Below are 21303 nucleotides of genomic sequence, written 5' to 3'. Positions count from 1 at the left end.
CATATTAGAGTACCTCGGTCCAATACCTTTACTCCAGCTCCTGACTCCTCTTTCCTGCTAGTGGGGACCCTGGGAGGCAGTGGCAATGGCTGGAGTGATTGGGTTTCCTGCCACCCACACAGGAGGCCTGGGTTGAGTTCCTGGCTCCTAGCTTCAGCTGCATCCATTTGGGGAGTGAACTAGTGGATGGAAACTCTGTCTGTCTGTCTGTCTTTCTCGCTGCTTCTCAAATAACTACATCTTTTTATTTTTAAAGATTTATTTATTTATTTATTTGAAAGGCAAAGTTACAGGGAGGCAGAGGCAGAGAGAGGTATTCCATCTGCTGGTTCACTCTCCAAACAGCCATGACAGCTGGAGCTGCACTGATCCAAACCCAGGAGCCAGGAGCTTCCTCCTGGTCTCCCATGTGGGCGCAGGACTTGGGCCATCTTCTGCTGTTTTCCCAGGCCATAGCAGAGAGCTGGATCAGAAGTGGAGCAACCGAGACTCAAACCAGTGCCCAAATGGGATGCCGGCACTGCAGGCAGTGGCTTTACCTGCTATGCCACAGCACCAGCCCCATAAATCATTTTTAAGAAAAATAAATAAGACAAGTTTTGAGAAGTAGAGAAGGGTCAAATAAGCACACAGGAAAAAGAAAATGAGACTGTTAGGAATGCAAGGAGTCGCGGTTATTTGGGTAGCTGCTATCCTCAACGATCACCGTTCCATTACCCTGACATCACCTAATACTTGCTGCAGACTGAAAAAGATCTCTTTAAATTGCTTTCATATTTCACATCTGTTTATCCTGTATCTTTTACCATCTTCTAGTTTGTTCTTTCTAGTGTTTACTTAAGATCAAATAAGAGATGACTAACTAAATAGGAATTAGTGTTATATACCGAGGAAGTGGAAATTCTTTTGATAAAGGTAAAAGCAAATCAATCTTTATACAAATTCAAAGTTCCCAAGGTCAGGCAATTGGCCTAACAGCCTGTCACTTGGGATGCCCGCATATCATACTGGATGTGTGTGTCCAAGTCTCAGTTCTACTTTTTTTTTTGACAGGCAGTTAGTGAGAGAGAGAGACAGAGAGAAAGGTCTTCCTTTTTCCATTGGTTCACCCCCCAATGGCTGTTGCGGCCGGTGTGCCGCGCTGATCCGAAGCCAGGAGCCAGGTGCTCCTCTTGGTCTCCCATACAGGTGCAGGGCCCAAGGACATGGGCTATCCTCCACTGCCTTCCCGGGCCACAGCAGAGAGCTGGATTGGAAGAGGAGCAACTGGGACAGAATCCGGCACCCCGACCGGGACTAGAACCCAGGGTGCCAGCGCCGCTAGGTGGAGGATTAGCCTATTGTGGCGCAGCGCCGGCCCTCAGCTCTACTTTCAATTCCAGCTTTCAGCTAATGTGCACCCTAGGAGGCAGCAGCTGACGCTTCAAGTACGTGAGTTTCTGCCACCCTCATGGGAGACCCGGGTTAAGTTCCTAGTTCCGGGCTTTGGCCTAGCTTGTCTGTTGCAGGTACTTGGGGAGTGAGCCAGCAGATGGGAGATCTCTGTGTTATCTCTCTCTCCTTCTCTCTTTTTTGTCTCTCTCTCTCTTCTGATCAAATAAATAGAAATCAATTAATTAATTTTTAAAAAATAAGTTTGAAGCTCCTTTAAAGATCTGGTGACTAGAAGATGGGATTATTAAAGAGAATTCTTATTGCTTATAATACTTATTATTCCTTCTCTCAAAGTTGAAAAATCTTCATTCTTTCGCCAATGTTAACTTAACCATGATGTCCAACAGCTCAGTTAAAGTAACTCTTGGATTGTCAGTTCTATTATCTCAAAATGTATCCCACATTACTGTCCACTTCTCTTTTCTGAAAAGAATGCCAGAAGAATCACTTGGATCTCCTGCTGCAAAATTAATTACCTTTCCTGGTGTTCCCCATCTTCTCTTGCTCCAGGGGACACCTCTAAATATGCAAACCTCTTGAAAGATTGGTGTCACCATGCTGAGCCTCTAATGGACTTGAAAAATCAACATCTCTACTTGAAAGCTATGGAAATTAAAAACAAGCCACATTCTACTCTCACATGCTTATTTTTCTTTTTTCCCCTCCAGCCAGAAGTAAAAATGAAAGCAAAAAATAAAGGGAAACATAGAACTTCAATTACTATTCTCTCTGGAAGTGCTAGGAAAATATATTTTTCAATCAGCTTAACTCAGGCAGGCATTGTAAATACCTGAACTTATCAGTTTTAACTAAATCTTTATAAAGACCTTTCCCAGAAATTAGATCATATTCACTCTCATGTTTGATATAAATAAAGCCTCTGCTTTTTAGAAAAAAAAAAACATCCAAAATGTTTTAAATATTCTAACTGCCCAAGGAAAGGTGTAGTGTTTACTAGAGGCTGCTGACTTTGGCTTCAGATATGATCCCGAAGCAAGTTTTCTTATGAAGGATCCACATGTTTGTGCTAAGCCACTTAAGGAAATGATTGTGAATTATTGATACAGAATTAACTGTGACAATTTCAAATGGATCCTGAGCTTCCAAGCCCTGACACCCTCCTCTTACATCTCCATGATTGTGGAATGTTGTGCTCAGAGAGGCACTCAAACCTTCTTCTTCTTCTTCTTTTTTTAAGATTTATTTATTTATTTGAAAGGCAGAGTTACATAGAGAGAGAAGGAGAAACAATGAGATAGATCTTCCATCTGCTGTTTCACTCCCCAATGGCTGCAATGGTAGTGGCTGGGCCAGGCTGAAGCCAGGAGCCAGGAGCTTCTTCTGGGTCTCACACGTGGGTGCCGGGGCTCAAGCACTGGGGCCATACTCCACTGCTTTCCCAGGCACACTAGCAGGGAGCTGGATCAGAAGCAGAGCAGCCAGGACTCAAGCTGATTTCCATATGGATGCCAGCACTACAGATGGCAGCTTAACCCGCTGCGCCACAGTGCCACAGTGAATTTTAGCTTCTGTTTCTGATTTATGTTGAAAATTTCTTAAGAACTAAATAAAACTATCATAGTAGTAAGATCCAAAACTAGAAACCACTAACATTTTTAGAAATTAAAGTGGTGACAGAATATCTGTATTTATTTAAAGTCTCTCCCAATTTTTTAAAACAAATGACTATATCCTTATTTTTAAGGATCTTTGAGTAATTTAATAAAACCAACATCTGGCTATTAGGAAAGGCCCAGAATGTAATTTTTTAAGGTCATAAGTTATAGAAATCCAAAAGCAAAAAGAACTTTGGCAAGACTTAGATAGCATAAGGCCTGTGAATATGTCCAACCTCTGAAAGTTGTAAACACAATCATCCTTCCACTATTGTTATAGTTGTGACTACCTCAGGGTGATGAAACTGAAGAGCATATGGAAATAAAGATTCCAAAATCACCAACCCACACGCTACTTCAGCTTTGTCGATGCTGCCAATATTGTCCACAAAGAGAGGGGTAGGAAAAGGGAATTATTCAAAAGCTCCAAAGCATAAATACAGCATCCATAGGTCAAGTTTATTCTCTTAACATTTAAATATTAGTTCAAAGTGTTCCCTATGTTTATAACATTTTATTTGTGTACAAATACAGAGTCACCAGCCTACACGCCACTTTAGTTTCATCAATACTGACCGACCTAAATGAGAAAGTATTAAGAACTCAAAAGATAGAAACACAGTTTTCCATGCTACTTTAGTACATTAAAAATACATACTTTATAAGCAAATGGAGATAAATTTGAAATCACAGAATATTCAAATGACCTTTCAAAATCCATACAATGTGTTCTGAGACTTTTGGTGACTAATATCATGCTTCTACAATCATTGAACCACGTGGTTTTAAATCAGATGTAGATGTTAGTACCACACTTAAGCTTAACTTCTGCATAGTTCATAATTTTTAAAGTGTATACTTAATATTTTGCATGTTATTGTCCTTTCTTCCATTCTTACCAGGATATGCCCATTTGCAAAACAAAAATGCTACTAATCAGTAATAGGCCTATAAAATGTTAGCTTTGTTTAGAATTGACTGATATTGCTCTTACCTTTGGATTTGGTGATTATTGACCTCTGTTGCATTTATTCTTTTTTTTTTTTTTTTTTGACAGGCAGAGTTAGACAGTGAGAGACAGGGAGAAAGGTCTTCCTTCTGTTGGTTCACCTCCCAAATGTCCACCACGGCTGGTGCACTGTGCCGATCCAAAGCCAGAAGCCAGGTGCTTCCTCCTGGTCTCCCATGCGGGTGCAGGGCCCAAGCACTTGGGCCATCCTCCACTGCCTTCCCGGGCCACAGCAAAGAGCTGGACTGGAAGAGGAGCAACAGGGACAGAACCGGCACTCCAACCAGGACTAGAAGCCGGGGTGCCGGCGCTGCAGGCAGAGGATTAGCCTAGTGAGCCACAGCACTGGCCTGTTACATTTATTCTAAACTTCCCCCCAGAATTATCCAACCATTTCAGATATCAACATTACCCTCATATATTCAATGCTATATGAATTGTTGTTCTTTGTTGTTTTATACCTTCATATTAGCAAAATATGAAATTCTGTAAAAAAAAATCCTTTGATCTTAAAAGAAAATTAACCCTTGGCCAGCGCCACGGCTCACTAGGCTAATCCTCTGCCTTGCGGTGCCGGCACACCGGGTTCTAGTCCCAGGCGGAGCACCGGATTCTTTCCCGGTTGCTCCTCTTCCAGGCCAGCTCTCTGCTGTGGCCAGGGAGTGCAGTGGAGGATGGCCCAAGTGCTTGGGCCCTGCACCCGCATGGGAGACCAGGAGAAGCACCTGGCTGCTGGCTTCGGATCAGCGCGGTACACCGGCCGCGGCGGCCATTGGAGGGTGAACCAACAGCAAAGGAAGACCTTTCTCTCTGTCTCTCTCTCACTGTCCACTCTGCCTGTCAAAAAAAAGAAAAGAAAAGAAAAGAAAAGAAAAGAAAAGAAAAGAAAAGAAAAGAAAAGAAAAGAAAAGAAAAGAAAAGAAAAGAAAAGAAAATTAGCCCCCTTTCTGTAGCATAAAACAGATTGCCTTGTTCTTGAGAACTTTCCCATCAAGAATTTAGTAGAGGCCGGCACCGTGACTCACTAGGCTAATCCTCCGCCTGCGGCGCTGGCACCCCAGGTTCTAGGCCTGGTTGAGGTGCCGGTTCTGTCCCAGTTGCTCCTCTTCCAGTCCAGCTCTCTGCTGTGGCCCGAGAGGGCAGTGGAGGATGGCTCAAGTACTTGAGCCCCTGCATCGGCATGGGAGACTAGGAGGAAGCACCTGACTCCTAGCTTCGGATCAGCGCAGCGCGCTGGCCGTAGCAGCCATTTGGGGGGTGAACCAATGGAAGGAAGACCTTTCTCTCTGTCTCTCTCCCTGTCTAACTCTGCCTGTCAAAAAAAAAAAAAAAAAATTAGTTTAAGCAGGTATATTTCTATCTTTTTGATGTTATCGTTAATGTTTCTAAAATCAGAATCACTTTGTATCATTTTCATATACTTCTGATGCTCTTCATCAATTAATGATCAGAAATAAGGTATAAATCCCCAAGCCCTGCCCATAAGAGCTAAGTAGAATCTTATTGTAAGTTGTAGGGAGTGCTGCCCTAACTCATGCATTGTGAAAAATGAACTGCTATTGGGTTTGATTGACTGTTGATGGACTGTGGATTGTATATTAGAGGCTATTGAATATAATGTATAGTGCTCAATAATAATTTTATTCTTTTAGTATAAAAAAGGTTTTAAATATGAGAAATAAAGCCCTACTATATTATCTTAAAAAGAAAAGAAATACAGTTTTCTATGAAAGAACAATTTTTAAAAATTTTTTAAAAGATTTTATTTAATTATTTGAGAGGCAGAGTTGCAGGCTCAGAGAAGGAGAACAGACAGAAAGTTCTTCCATCTGTTGGCTCAGTCCCCAAATGGCCACAATGGCTGGAGCTGGGCTGATGAAAGCCAGGAGCCAGGAGCCTCTTTGGGGTCTCCCAAAGGAGGTATAGGGGATCAAGCACTTGGGCCTTGGAAGAACAATTTTATTCTTTTTTGTAATTAAATACTATTTAAAATATTATTTATATTTATTTAGAATATTCTCTATATCTGTATAAACTACTTTATTTAAAAACAAATTTGGAGGCCACTCAAAGTAACTAATAAAAAAACCCTTCTGATTTTTTAAGCATATTAAAAATAAAATTCCTTTTTTTTCCAGCTAGTATACGAAGTGTACATATGCTATAAAAATGCATGCTTTGGGGCCAATGCTGTGGTGTAGTGGGTAAAGCCACAGCCTGCAGAGCCAGCATCCCATATGGGCACAGGTTCGAGTCCCTGCTACTCTACTTCCATTCCAGCTCCTTGCTAATGCACCCGGGAAAGCAGCAGAAGATGGCCCAAGAGCTTGGGCTCCTGCACCTGTGTGGGAGACCCTGAAGGAGCTCCTGTCTCTGGCTTTGGATCAGTGCAGCTCCAGCCATGGCAGCCATTTAGGGAGTGAGCTAGCAGATGGAAGACAACCACTCTCCCTTTCTCTGCCTCTGCCTCTTTCTAACTCTGCCTTTCAAATAAATAAATCTTTAAACAAAATAAGGCATACTTTGCATTCATTATGTAAATCCTTCCTTCATTCAGAAAATAACATCTGTGGCAAAATCTAGAATGACAATTTTAATGGAATGAGCTGACCCAGACACGACTATAATGTAGCAAGGCCACAAGAGAATGAAACAGTGGAAGGCATCTGTCCTACTCAGTATATCTAGCATCCAGCAAGGCCACAGGCACACCTGTTTCATTTTCAAGTAATATCTTCTAGAACTTGTCATAACAGCCACCAATTAATATACAGGCACTCCAGTAATTATTTGTTTAAAGAATAAACTAGCTAATAAGTCAATAAATGAATTAGCTAATAAAAAGGAAAACAAAGCAACCAACCATTTGTGCTTTTCACTAAACAAACAAAACTAATTGCTTTGTGTTCTACCAAACATCATGTTGTATTGGGGGGTAAGCAGATAAAACTAACACATGATCACAAGCATTTTAGTTCATTATTGCCACTAAAATATAGCTAAATTAGTAAGTTAAAAGTTGCTATAACCTTATTAAGAACTTTGAAAAAGGAGGGAAATTTAGACTTAATCTCTGTTAGTGCCATAATGCACAACTATTTTATTTATGGTGATAATCTAAGATGCTAGTGCAATGTAGGCATTCCACAACTATGTGTGGAATTAATACATTTTAATCTCATAATACTAGTATTTTCATTTACATGTAATGCCTTCTAGTATCCATCATAAATATATACTTTTAGAGTTCTAATTCAAAACAGTATAGCTCTTGGTTTAACATATAAAATAAACATTTTCCCCATTTCTGCCTAGTTTTTATAATTATAATTCTTAAGGGACACATAAAATTCCATCATGCTATTTATTATCAAACTCATCACCTATCCTTGAACACTTGAATTGTTTACTAAGTATTTTTGTTACTATTATAAAACTACAATAAATGCAATGGCAAATATCACACTTTGCTTTATCCTGAATTTCCTGATAAGAGAAATTTCAGAAACAAATTGAATAAATACCTTTATGGCTACCTGCTTTACATTATATTTTTTTCTAAATTACTGGGCCATTTACAATATCACTTATAATATACAATAATTTACTACATTCTCACCCAGAATTCAAAATCTGTTTGTTTCACAATTTTGTTCTTTAGTGAGAATGTACAGTTCTACTGTGCTGGTTAACTGGCATTTTCTCCTATTAAATGGGATATTTCTCTTTTCATAAAAACATTTTAAAAATAATTCAGATGCGCTTTCTAAAGTATGACAAATAACTAATATTTTTGTTATGCTTGATGTACAACTTTCCCCTGTATTGCTCTTGCACGTTTGGTTTTGTTTCTGCTCACCAAGGAGATGACACAATAGATGAATCAGTCTGGTTGCTTTGTGATTGTTTCATAAATCGAATCAAATCTAAGAAATACTTTCGCTGTATGCTAGTTTAAATTTTTTTTAAATTCTTCACTGATCAAGAATCTAAAAGGAGGGGCCGGCACGGTGGTGCACTAGGTTAATCCTCCACCTGTGGCGCCGGCATCTCAAATGGGCACCGGGTTCTAGTCCCGGTTGCTCCTCTTCCAGTCCAGCTCTCTGCTGTGGCCCGGGAAGGCAGTGGAGGATGGCCCAAGTGCTTGGGCCCTGCACCCACATGGGAGACCAGGAGGAAGCACCTGGCTCCTGGCTCCTGGCTCCGGATCGGCGCAGCGCCAGCCGTGGCAGCCATTTGGGGAGTGAACCAATGGAAGGAAGACCTTTCTCTCTGTCTCTCGCTCTCAGTGTCTGTAGCTCTACCTGTCAAATAAATAAATAAAAATCTTTAAAAAAAAAAAAAAAGACTCTAAAAGGAAGTCCCTAAACAAATTTTCTCAAGTGTCAGTTAATGAGTTACAAACATCTACTTCAACAGGAGCCAACGAGTCTGTTGAGCATTGCTTATTTCTAGCGTAAGAAGAGAATCACCGTCTCTAAGGAGAAAACCTAAGGAGATCTGTTCTCAGCAGGGTTTTGCATCACCTTCCTTGTTACTGAGGTAGAGCCATTTTTGTTGTCCTCTTTCACGTAGCTCTTTGACTTCTTTCACTGAGACGAAGCGTGCCTCCTCTTATTTGTTAGTTATACGGAGCTCCGCTCTTCAAATCCTGCTAATGCTCCCCAGCTCTATTTGCCTGCATTATCAGAAATGCTTTCCAACGTTGCTGTAGTTCTGAAACTATTTTCTGCAGCAGAAGTTCCCCGTCCTGGCTGGAAATTAGCTTTGCCTGTGAAGCTCTTCTTACGCCCAGAGCCACAGCCGTACCGTGGGGGGTCTGACTCAGGCTATCAAGCACAGATCCAGAAATGCATTATTTTCAAATCCCCCAACGTAATTCAGAAACAGAGCCCAACTGATGTACTACCAATGGCCCTCAGATTTGAGGGCAGAAGCTCTTGGGTGGGAGGAATAAGGAAGCCCAAGGTTGTGTTCTAAGTTTGCTATCCTTGCTATCACTCAAACAGCTGCATTTCTGTCTATTTTACACTTAAAAGGGTCTGGGTAAGATTTCCTTTGAAGAAAAATACTTTGCTGCCTACATAAAAAATTTGAAAGTCACTGTTCCACTTATTAACTGACTTTAAAAAAATCAATATATATGAAGAACTGCGAAAGCATTCTACACTGCTACTCACACAACAGGTAAAGGTTAGACTCTGCTAGCCCTCAGAATCTTTATAATCTACATTCAGTAGCTTAGGGAACAAATTCTCTTTTTCTTCAATGTGATTCCTATTCCTACACAACATTATGTAAATCCCAAAACATAGAGCAACATTCTCAAGATGAATCTACTAATACAGGCCGGCGCCGCGGCTCACTAGGCTAATCTTCTGCCTAGCGGCGCCGGCACACCGGGTTCTAGTCCCGGTCGGGGCGCCGGATTCTGTCCCGGTTGCCCCTCTTCCAGGCCAGCTCTCTGCTGTGGCCAGGGAGTGCAGTGGAGGATGGCCCAGGTGCTTGGGCCCTGCACCCCATGGGAGACCAGGAAAAGCACCTGGCTCCTGGCTCCTGCCATCGGATCAGCGCGGTGCGCCGGCCGCAGCACGCCGGCCGCGGCGGCCATTGGAGGGTGAACCAACGGCAAAGGAAGACCTTTCTCTCTGTCTCTCTCTCTCACTGTCCACTCTGCCTGTCAAAAAAAAAAAAAAAAAAAGATGAATCTACTAATACAGACATTGCACACAAAACACCATGTGACATGCTTGTTGTTTCTGACTCATCATCTCCCTCGTAGCTCTACCTCCAGCCACAGCAGCTTCCTCTTACTCCTTAAACAGTCACTGCAAAGGTCTACACAGGGCCTGTGCAGTAAAAGTTCTCTCTGGTTGCAAAGCCCTCCCTACACCTAACCAGATCGCTCCTGTCCTTCCTCGGTCTCTGTTTAAAGGTTTATCTTTTCAGAGTGAACTTCACTGATCACTGACAATCCCATCTGAAATAGAGAAGAAAGAAGGAGAAAGGTTTTCCGCTGGTTGTTTGTTGTGGTGCCACTTGGGACACTCTCATCCCATAACAAAGTTCAAGTCTTGGCTACTCCACTTCCAATCCAGCTCCCTGCTAATGCACCTGAGAGGGTAGCAGATGATGGCTCAAGTGCTTAAGCCCATGCCACCCACATGGGAGACCAGGACTGAGTTATAGGCTCTTGGTTTCCATATGGTCCAGCCCTGACCTGTTGTGGACAACTGGGAACTGAGCTAGCAGACGGAAGATATCTCTCTGTATCTGTGTTTCTGTCTCTCTGTGTATCTTCAAATAAAATGAAAATAAATAAATAAAATGTTATGAGTATTTCAAAATCTAAACCCTCCAAATTAGAAAATTATAATAAAACAGCATGAGTTCACAACTTACAGTCTTAACGTCATTTTCATGATGAAAAATATATTCAAACAAAGCCTGTGAAGAAAAAAAATGCCAAAATAGATTAAATTTCAGCAAAAGCACTCTATTGTGTTATCCAAATTAAAAGCACAGGATACTCTAAAGTACCTGAAACTTCTAAGAATCTGTTCAGCATCTGTTATACTCAGTCATTTTAAAATACTACTACTTACAACTAATTCCTTTTTTTATAGAATGAAAACTAAAAAATGAAAAAATTAAAGAGTTTTTCACATTATGCATATTATTTTATTGGAAAAAGACAAATAAAAAGCATGCTTATTACAGACCAACTTTAGGACTGCCATATAATAAAGTAAGCCAATTTTTCACACTCTCTACATCTGTTATAGAGTGATAATATTAACAATGAGAAGACATGAAAAATCCGTAAGTTCCTTCTGAAACAAAGTAGAGTTCTCAAGCACAAAGTAGGGTGTGTTTGCTTAATTTTTAAAGTTATTTCTCCTTGGTGCCAGCGCTATGGCCTGCAGCACCAGCATCCCATATGGGTGCCAGTTTGAGCTCCTGCTGCTCCACTTCCAGCTCTCTGCTAATGCACCTGGGAAAGCAGCGGAGGATGACCCAAGTGCTTGGGCTCCTGCACCCACATGGGAGACACGGAAGAAGCTCCTGGCTTCCGATCAGCCTAGCATCGGCCATTTCAGCCATCTGGGGAGTGAACCAAGCAATGGAAGATCTCTCTCTCTCTCTCTCTCTCTCTCTTTCTTTGCACCTCCTTCTTTCAAATAAAATAAATCCTTAAAAAAGTTATTTCTCATTTTATGGTATTTATAGTCACTCTAAGGCTCAGACTACTTAGGTTTCTTTAACAGGGTGTTTGCTACTCAGCCTAACTGCACAATGGAATCACATAGGGGCCCCAGGCAAGACTAATTAAATCAAAACCTCAGAGGATGGGAGATAGGGAAACTCATCCCATAAATTTTTTTTAATCCCATACATTTTTTTTATTTGACAGGTAGAGTTATAGACAGTGAGAAAGAGAGACAGAGAGAAAGGTCTTCCTTCCATTGGTTCACTCCCCAAATGGCCGCAACGGCCGACGCTGCGCCGATCCGAAGCCAGGAGCCAGGTGCTTCTCCTGGTCTCCCATGCGGGTGCAGGGACCCAGGCACTTGTGTCATCCTCCACTGCCCTCCCAGGCCACAGCAGAGAGCTGGACTGGAAGAGGAGCAACCGGGACTAGAACCCGGTGCCCGATCCGAAGCCAGGAGCCAGGTGCTTCTCCTGGTCTCCCATGCGGGTGCAGGGACCCAGGCACTTGGGCCATCCTCCACTGCCCTCCCAGGCCACAGCAGAGAGCTGGACTGGAAGAGGAGCAACTGGGACTAGAACCCGGTGCCCGATCCGAAGCCAGGAGCCAGGTGCTTCTCCTGGTCTCCCATGCGGGTGCAGGGACCTAGGCACTTGGGCCATCCTCCACTGCCCTCCCAGGCCACAGCAGAGAGCTGGACTGGAAGAGGAGCAACTGGGACTAGAACCCGGTGCTCATATGGGATGCCGGCACTGCAGGCGGAGGATTAACCAAGTGAGCTGGTGCCGGCCCCCCCATGCATTTTTTAAAAGCCCCCAGATGACTCTAATACACAGACAGAGCTGAAAATCATTGTTTTTAATACTTCATCCAACTCATCTAGGTAAATGTGTACTGGATTACCACCTGGTGGTACCACCTTTATTCCACAGTGTCATTATTTTACACTTGCAAGGAGGCTAGCAGCCCTGCAAGCCACCAGGGTTATTAACAGAGAAGACCTGGAGGCAACAGGGTGGGCAGTTGTCCTAGCGGTTAGGAAACCCATCCCATATTGGGGTGCGTGGGTTAGAGGACTGGCTCTGCTCCAAATCCTAGCTTCCTGCGAATGTGCACCCTGAGAGGCTCCAGTTGAGTCCCTGCCACCTACACAGGGAAGCTTGGACTAAGTTCCTGCCTCCCAGCCCTGGGGTCTGTGGGCATTTGGGGAGTGAACCAGCAGATGGGCATTTTCTCTATTTCTGTCTCTCAAATATAATTTTTATTTTTTATTTTTATTTATTTATTTTTTTTACTTTTTAAAGAAAGAGAAAACAACTTGGAAGCAGGCAAAAATATTTCAAGACAAGGCTCTTCTCTATTAAACTAGAACTCTCTCTCCATTTGTTATGTTAAAAAGGAAGAAAAGAGTGCAGTTGGTGCTACTGCTGCTATGGAAAGGATGTTATGACACTGACAGCATCAGCATCACCACCCCAGGTGGTGCCAGGATTAGAGTCCAGAGACCCCAGGCAAGCTAGGGGCCAGACAGAAACACATGGCATTATTTCCACAGGACACTAAAAAGGCACAAAATCTAGCTCAGGATAAACCTCCTACGTGGATCAGGTCTTTCGTGGATGCATCTTAATTTAATGGAGGGAAATGCCTCCACTGATTTAACTCCTGGTTAAAATGTAGCAGTGGTATCAACTAGTCAGCCCAACACTGCAAGTAAACAGCCTAAAGCATGTAGGGAACTGGACATTCCATACAAGTTACTTTTAATATTCCACTCTCATAAAGGGAAGAGAAATCAGCAAAGCTTCAGAATTCTCCTAAATGAAAGTAACTGGACTGTTAAAGCCACCAACATTATTATTGGTTGATTCGCTGTCTACCAAATGACATTTCTTTTTCAGATTTAAAGTCTGAGTCTGTATGGCTAGTGTCCATTTTTACTTTGCCTAGAGTGTTTGATATTTAGTAAATATGTTAAACAGCATTAGAACTGAGGTTAGCGGGACTGGTGCTGTGGTAAAGTGGGTAAAGTCACAGCCTGCGACATCGGCGTCCCAAGTGGGCACCAGTTCTGGACCAGAAAATGGAAGATCTCTCCCTCTCTCTCTGTAACTATGACTTTCAAATAATAAATTTAAAAAGAACTGAGATTAGCAACAGGTTCAGCACTCATGCAGAGTTCACAGAGAGGCCAGCTAAAAACCCAAGTTAGGCCTAAATCAGTTTCCAGAAGTTAAGTGCTCCTGTCTTTGCATTATTCCAAAAGCTCCCCGCCAAGTTTTTTATTCTGGGAAGGTCATGGATACACTCCCTTCTCACTCGCTCCCCTCTTTTCTGCCTTCTCTTCATCTCATCCCATCTCTCACTTTCTCTTTAAAGGAGCATTTAATCTTTGAGTAGTTAGTATTACTAATAGGTGGCTTGCCATTGTCTATCTTGAGTAATCCTTCCTGAGATGTCTGATTAATTACTAATTAGGAGTTCATGCATTTTTCATCTTTTTGAAATTCCTAATATCCTACAGGGATAGGAAATTTTCTGAGAATAGTACGAGCTGAACAAGGAAAATGCACACATATGGATGACCTCTTCAGCTTTGTTCCATGAGAATGAAGCTGTCTACCTGCTTGCTTTACCAGAGGAAAACAAGTTTCCTACAGTACAGAATAGTACATGAACTTCATCCCTCAATCCTGGACTAAAAGAAGTCATTATCATCATACTTTCAACATTACATCAAAATTTTAGGTACATACCTTTGCCAATTTAGGTTTCTGGGAGTATTTTGTTAAATTCAACCTAGACAAATTTATAAAGGGTCCATCAGGACTTGTAAGCATGGAGGCCTATGGGGGAAAACAATAGAATAAGGAATCAGAAACTTTCTCTTGAAGCATAAGTTGAGGGTGCACAAAAAGCATAAAGGCAACATAAACAAAAAGAACTCACGTTCAAAAATTTTCCATATAATTCTCTATATAATAATAGTGGAAAATGATGTAACATAATGTTAGGTTACTTTAGTAATATAAGGCTGGGGAAAACAGAAAGAATGTACCGTTCCCAGTCTGACGAATCTTCCAGAAGAGCTGGTGATGGGGCGGGCTGTGTAGGCAGTTCTGGGTGCTTTGATGGCCTGCTCCATAGTGCCTGGCCTTCCACTCTGTGTGCTGGGCCTAAGATAACCTGTAATGGGTCTCCCAGCTTGAGTGACTGGCCTGTGAAGATCATAAGTTGTTGGAGCACAAAGATGAATTAATGAAAGACTCCCACACGGTATGGTCAATATTTAGTGGCAGAGGGTATAAAACCGAAGTGCATACCTTACAGCTTGACTGGGCCCTCCCGATTGACTAGTTCCAGGGAGTTTCAAGGATGTTCCAGGGCCTAGGAGACGAAATGCAAATTCGACTCACATATTACTCATTAATCTGTAAAAACTGTCAGCTAACACAATTTTCACAATTGTAATGGCTTGGTAAAAAAAAAAAAAAAAGACATTAACAGCAGGAAATGTATTTTAGAGAAATGTGTTTGAGATTAATATTTAATGAGTACCTATCAAGTTGCTTAAGTTATCACATTTAATTCTCAGAGTAAGTCTATATGACAGGTAGTATTAATCCATGTAACAAAGGCTTACAGAATTAAGTAAGCAGGCCAGCCTATTAGTGGAGCTGGGATTCAAACTCAAGACCAGCAGATCCAATGATGGATCTGTACTGATGATTGAATTGTTTTTCACACAAAATTCTTCCAATAAAAGATTCCCTCACAATATCTAGAATTTGGATATCTTACATTTAAGAGAGTAAAACAATGGGAAGAAAGATATTTTAACATAAAATATGTATTCTTTTCTCAATTTCCATTTGAAATTTTAAAATAGCTATTACCTTCCAAAACACAGAAATGGCTGAAAACTATAACTAATAAATTACCAGCAAAACCATCATACGTCATGGTAATCATCCAGTACCACTTGTGCCACCACACCTGCAAGCTAGGGACTGGGCCTTTGTGACAATCCCAACAGAATTCACGGCCCAGCATAGCACTTCACCACCCACATCATGTGTTAGAGCAAATCACCTTCAGTTGTAACAATGGAATGACATTTCTAAATGACCTTTATTCGTTCCAATTTTCTAGCATATGTGCCGCCGAAGCGAGCACCTAAATGACCTTTGTTACAGAACCTTTTGGAACGCTTCTGCTGTCTGGATGCTGCCTGCATTTAGATTCCCAGGTAAACAGTCTCCTGCCACATTGAGTAAGTGGTTTAAATATAATACATGTTTAAAAACTCTTTAAATGCATACTATAGCGCTTATTGGAAAACTGAATACATCAATCTCACACCTTAAGTTTAATATAACTGTACTGCATAAGGAAACACTTTCTAAAATAAGTAGAAGAGACTCCATCTACTTGAGGGAATTTTTTCCATGAATATACATTTTTCTTGTGAATGTGTGTGCAGAAATCCATCTATCTATCCATCCATCTCTATCTATCTTCCTCTTTATGTACAGCACTCGTTCTCCTACTGGCATTTCACTAGCTTAACTGACAATCAATACTTACGTGGAACTTGAGCAATAGCATTTTCATCCAAAATCATTTCTGCAATTCCTTCCTGATCTACATCAACTTCATCTACGTATACCATCTCAGTTAGAGCTCGTGCTTTTAATATCCAAGCCGCCTAAAAACCACACATAAACAAAACATATATTAAAGTAGTGTTAGAAATACCACATAGCTTGTAGAAGCTAATCATCCTTTGTTATTATTTCATTTTTCAATAAACATGTTTACCACTTAATATATGAATTTAAAGGGTTATGTCAAAACAATAATACAAGAAGGCAAGGTCATTGGAAATCAAGAAACAACCAATATATCAATTACCTAGTAAATGAAAGGGTATAATTATCAGTAGTCTTCTCACATTCCTTTTTACAAGTAAAAGAGCAAAGCCAGGAGCCAGGAATAAAATCCAGATCTCCTACGTGGGTGGCAGGAGTTCAACTACCTGTGTCATCACTGCTGCCTCCCAGGGTCTGCATTAGCAAGAAGCTGGAAGTCAGGAGCGGGAACCAGGAGTTGAACCTAGGCACTCCAGGGTGGAATGCAGTAATTCCAATGTGCATGTTAATCACTAGGCCAAATGCCCATCCCTTATCAGAGATGTTTCTTAAAAAAAAATTTATTTTATATATTTATTTGAAAGTCAGAAATACAGATAGATAAGGTGAGAGAGAAAGATCTCCCACCCACTAATTCACTCCCCAAATGGCCAGGGGTTGGCCAGGCCAAAGCCAGGAGCCAGGAGCTTCTTCCAGGTCTCCCACGTGGTTGCAGTGGCCCAAGGACTTGGGCCATCTTCCACTGCTCCCCCAGGCACATTAGCACATTACTGGATCTGAAGCGGAGCAGCCAGGACTTGAACTGGCATTCATAGGGGATGCCGAGCTGCAGACAGGCTTAACCTGCTACACCACAGTGCCAGCCCTCCTTAACAGAAATTTTTACCTCGATGCTTCACTCCAGAACAGAAACAAAGAATAAAGTTTGATGCCTCGAGAAGGATTTGGAGAAAAGTCAACTCTTGAAGCAGCAGAATAGGACTGGCTCTGCAATCTAGTAGCAGCAGCAGGGAAATTGGGCGAGTGGTTAGTAACGGTTAGTATGCCAGGGATCTGGCCATGAAGTAGGCTGAATGAAGAGAGAAACTCCAAGAAGACGAAAGCTTCAGAAGGTCTGTAAAATTCTCACATAAAGAACCCAAGATGCGCTCAGCCATTCAGTCTTTATTTGTTAAACTACTCCTTATTACACAACACAGAATGAAGCTCTGAGACGGAAACACAGCAATATTAAACATGGATCCCAATTTATTCAGGTTCCTGTATATTTAGGTTCACAATACATTTAGGTTCCTAAAGTGAAATTACTTTTGGTTAGATGATTGCTTATTTGGTTTCTACATTTCTGGTTAAGGTTTACTGAATCATTATCAGGTAGCTTGCAACAAAAGGTTTCAAATGTCATGTGAATTGAATGAGTAGAATATGGACTCAAAGAACTAATTTATTTGAAAAAAAAATCAATTCCAATTGGAACTGCCTCTACATTGGGAGCTGTTAAAATATAGAAAGAATGAGATTTTCACTCATGAAAGATCAGGAAAATACCAGATCTATACAGCTATCCCTAGGGGTCAAGAAGTCATCACTGGCTTGGGTTAATGGCTTCATTTAATTTCAAAGATGGAAATATGCTATCCTGCTTTATCTTAAATTTCCACAGTTCACACTGCCCTGCAAGTTATCTGATGGCTTCAGTTTTTCAAAAAGGCGTTCTTCGCTCAGCACTCTCCGGTGGACAGGAAGAAGGACTGCAGCATTTTCTGCTCAAACAGTAAAGGGTTGGTCTCCCAGGTTCATTCCCGTATCACTAGGGAGCTCCTAGTGAATGTCAAGTCTAGGGATGCAAAGATAAGTAAACGACAGTCCTAGCTCCAGCTCAAAAGAACGTCAGTGTATTGGCAACACTGCAATAACAAAAATAAGAGACTTTTAAAAAAGCATGCTGGGGCCGGCACTGTGGTGTAGCGGGTAAAGCTGCTACCTGCGAAGCCCTGTTTCGAGTCTTGGCTGCTCCACTTCTGATGCAGCTCCCTGCTAACAGCCTGGGAAAGGCAGCAGAGGACAGCCCGAGTGTTTGGGCTGTTTGTTGCCACCCATGTGGGAGACTCAGATGAAGCTCCTGACTTTGACCTGGCTCAGCTCTGCCTGTTGGGGGCATCTGGAGAGTGAACCAGCATATGGAAGCGCTCTCTCTCACTCCTGTACCCGTGTGTACGTGTGTGTGTGTGTGTGTGTGTGTCCCGCTCTCTGTAAGTCAAATAAATAAATAGATCTACAAATAATAGTAATAATAAAAGAAGTATACACTAGGACAGAGGGAAGGCAGTCAGTCTGTGGGTGGAGGCCAGAGGGAAAGACAAGAGTTTGGCCCAGGGGCCAAGCAAAGTGGGGAAGCTGGAGACAAAGGCAGGGGCCAGCAGGTGCTGTGCATTTTTACCCTGAAGACGAGGAGCTAATGAAGCTTCAGAATTAGGATTCGGATCTTAGTTAAGGTGAGTTTTTTATAACTATAGTATCACTTACATAGGTGTGTAGTTATCCTGTACACATTCTAATATACTGTCATCTCATGATTCAATCATCATGGTTCTTCACATCCATGCCCCTTCTAACCTTTTAAATATTCAGGAGGTGTAAATTGTTTATATTAAGTTAAACAAAACACAGGAAAGTAAATCCATAATCTCTCCCCACCAAATGAAAAAATCTAAGACAAACACCAACTTAAAAAAATACTACTTAAGAATCCATGTTTTCAAAAAGATACATTATATATTTTTTAAACTTCTACAATCTAAGTCATAAGCTATATAAATAACACTGTGAATTTTTGATACCTGAAGACATACAATAAAACCTACTTAAGCCTTTATTCAATTTTAAATTTAATCAGTTTGTGAAAATCAATTTTCCTGACTTTATTCCTGTCCTAACCAAAAATAACCTTGAAAATCACATATCACTGCTTGATTAAACATCAGACTGTATTCAAAGAACTGCTCCTGGCAATGTGAATAATTCTTGAGATTTTAATGAAAGCAGCAGATGGGGCTTTGGCTTTTAAAAATTAATATATTTTTTAAATTTTGGAAATGAGCCAAGTATATTTTACAGTCCTAAAATCCTCTGCCTTTTTTAAAAAAAACTAATCAGTGATTAAAAATAAAATGTATAACAAAGCATACAGTAATCCCAAACAATTCCTTGAATATGAATAAAACCATCAGTTTGTTTTATGAGATACATTTAACTTATTACTAAATGGCAGGTCACACGGTTTAAAAAAATAATTGTTTATGTAAATGCATTTGAGTATATATTATAAGTACTGTAAAATCAATAAAAATAAGGATATATACTTAGAAATTTTTAAGGAAAAGGCATAGGTTCTTTCAAATTAAATGAATAATTCATCCTATCAATTATTTCCCTTTATGTCTATGAAACAGAATCTCTCATCTCATCTCATTGACCTATATTACTCTTAAGGCAAATACTGTCAGCTAACATCAGAAAAATATTAACTTACTTGACCTACCTTCTTTGAGGTTAATCCAGTTTTAATCATGAAAGGAACTCATGAGGAAGCAAAAGCTCCACTGACTGAGCACAACATGTTTAAATTATTATGTTCCTCCTAACATAGAATGCAAGACCAGTAGTTTAAGGCACGTAACACATTTGTTAGGTTATTAGAAAAAGGCTATCAAAAGAACAGGCTGTCAGACCTGATTTAGACATCATAAGAATCAGCAGCATTTGATACTCTGCCTATTCTACGAAAATAAAAAATGTAGGTGCAATATTGACTGTTATTATAAAGCCTCATTTATTTTGCAGTTGTAAAAATGTGCAAAAAAGAAGAAATCAAAAAACTGTGAAGATGAGTTTGCAGAGTCCAGACAGCCTTATTCCGCTTTAGATCACTCCCGGGGGATGACTGAGTCTGTAGTCACAAAATGGGAAAGGAATGCTACATACAGATTCTTCACGAAGCTCCTGAACTTTATGCCACTTACAGTTCTTCAGCAATGACCACAACTACAAGTTATTGATGTTTTCATTTAATTTTTATAAGTCTCCAAAAATGAAAACACAAGCCACATTACTTTATTTAAAATTTAGATTCTTCTTGAACTATTTGTACATACATCATGTAAAAACAAAGACTTTCCCCATCTATCAGTGTGTAAATCAAGATTACAAACACTCAAATGACAAATGCCATCCTTTTAAAGAACAGAGTGCCACATTTTAGCCTATTTACAGCATTTGTTTAATATTACAGAGATTGCCCTAAGATTACTTTATAAATTGCTTTCTGGTCCAAAAGATTTGATGATTACTCATATGAATCCCCTATGAAATTCAAATTGCTTATTTATCTAAAAATCCCCATTAACATTCTTTGTCACTCGGCAGTGCAACACTCAAGCTTGCTGATCTACAGCTCTCTAAAAGCCCTGGAAACCTTCCTGGGTTAAAAGTTTCCCTGGTCCAGTGTCCATAACCATGTCTCCCCTCCCAGGGCTTCCTCCCCGCTCACTCCCTTGTGGCTTAGCCAGTTGGCAAGTCTCTCTAGCTGCCTGCCATCTCTAACCAAGTTGATTTGTTTCCTCTCTGCTGCAGGCTCCTCTCTCCTAGGGTTGCCAGTTGAGTTCAATCTAAGACCTTCCTGAGCAGAGTTGGACCCGTCAAGACCTACTATCCAATCCATCATTGTCCTTCCAGACACCTCTGGCTTTGCTGGCTCTCAGCTACCTTTCCAAGCCCAGGGTTCCCCTTACACTTTAATTTTTTCTCATCCTTGTGGTCAGCTTTGGTCATTTCTATTTGAGTGCCAAGTCTTAATGAGTAAAGTGCATCAGTTCTACAAGACTATCCATACGAATAAATACAAATACAAAAACTGCTTATGTCTGTTTACATAAGAAGGCACAGAATGGGAGATATGCCTAATTTCATAACACTACAGCACATTTTCTAATCTACAGCAACAACTAAGCAAGTATTCTCTAAATTAAAGGTTGCAGCTAAACCTTTACCTGAGACACTGGCAATTCGGGATCTGGTTCCTGGAAAGCATTAAGAAGGCAGTAAACATTTTTTAAGAAATTCAGTTTCTAAAATTAAAAGTCTTAATGACTATTTGTAGGTAAAATTTTAACTCATGCAATACTTTAATCTTTTTCTACAAATGCTCTTAAGAGTTCTGTAAAACCAATATACATCGAAGAATGCTAGATTTTCTATGGCCAGAAAAGTCTAATTAATCTAACTTCATTCAGAGCACAAACAGAAGATATTTCAACTTCTTGTTTAATGAAAACACATTATCTCAGAAATTAAGAATAATTTTAAAACACTACCAAGGAATCA

At 40.7% G+C, this 21303-nt stretch overlaps 1 protein-coding gene across 4 annotated transcripts in view; it reads right to left on the bottom strand.

The window, feature by feature from the left end:
* Nucleotides 1-21303, bottom strand: part of TTC8 (tetratricopeptide repeat domain 8) — a 60946-nt gene that overhangs the window by 26803 nt on the left and 12840 nt on the right. For 3 of the 4 annotated variants that reach the window (XM_089322071.1, XM_002719610.6, XM_051826184.3), the window contains 5 exons: nt 15857-15977; nt 14593-14656; nt 14328-14487; nt 14026-14115; nt 10462-10506 (listed from right to left, as the gene is read on the bottom strand). In XM_089322071.1, coding sequence (XP_089178197.1) covers nt 10462-10506; nt 14026-14115; nt 14328-14487; nt 14593-14656; nt 15857-15977 — 480 coding nt within the window. Of the gene's footprint in view, nt 1-10461; nt 10507-14025; nt 14116-14327; nt 14488-14592; nt 14657-15856; nt 15978-20969; nt 21000-21303 lie in introns of all 4 variants that reach the window. The other variant, XM_002719609.6, reaches the window with a different exon arrangement.

Source organism: Oryctolagus cuniculus, chromosome 20, assembly GCF_051225735.1.
Source record: "Oryctolagus cuniculus isolate XC-2025 breed Fujian yellow rabbit chromosome 20, ASM5122573v1, whole genome shotgun sequence".
NCBI lineage: Eukaryota > Metazoa > Chordata > Mammalia > Lagomorpha > Leporidae > Oryctolagus > Oryctolagus cuniculus.
The sequence above is the reverse complement of the archived record's forward strand: the minus strand, read 5'-3'. Positions and strand labels throughout refer to the sequence as shown.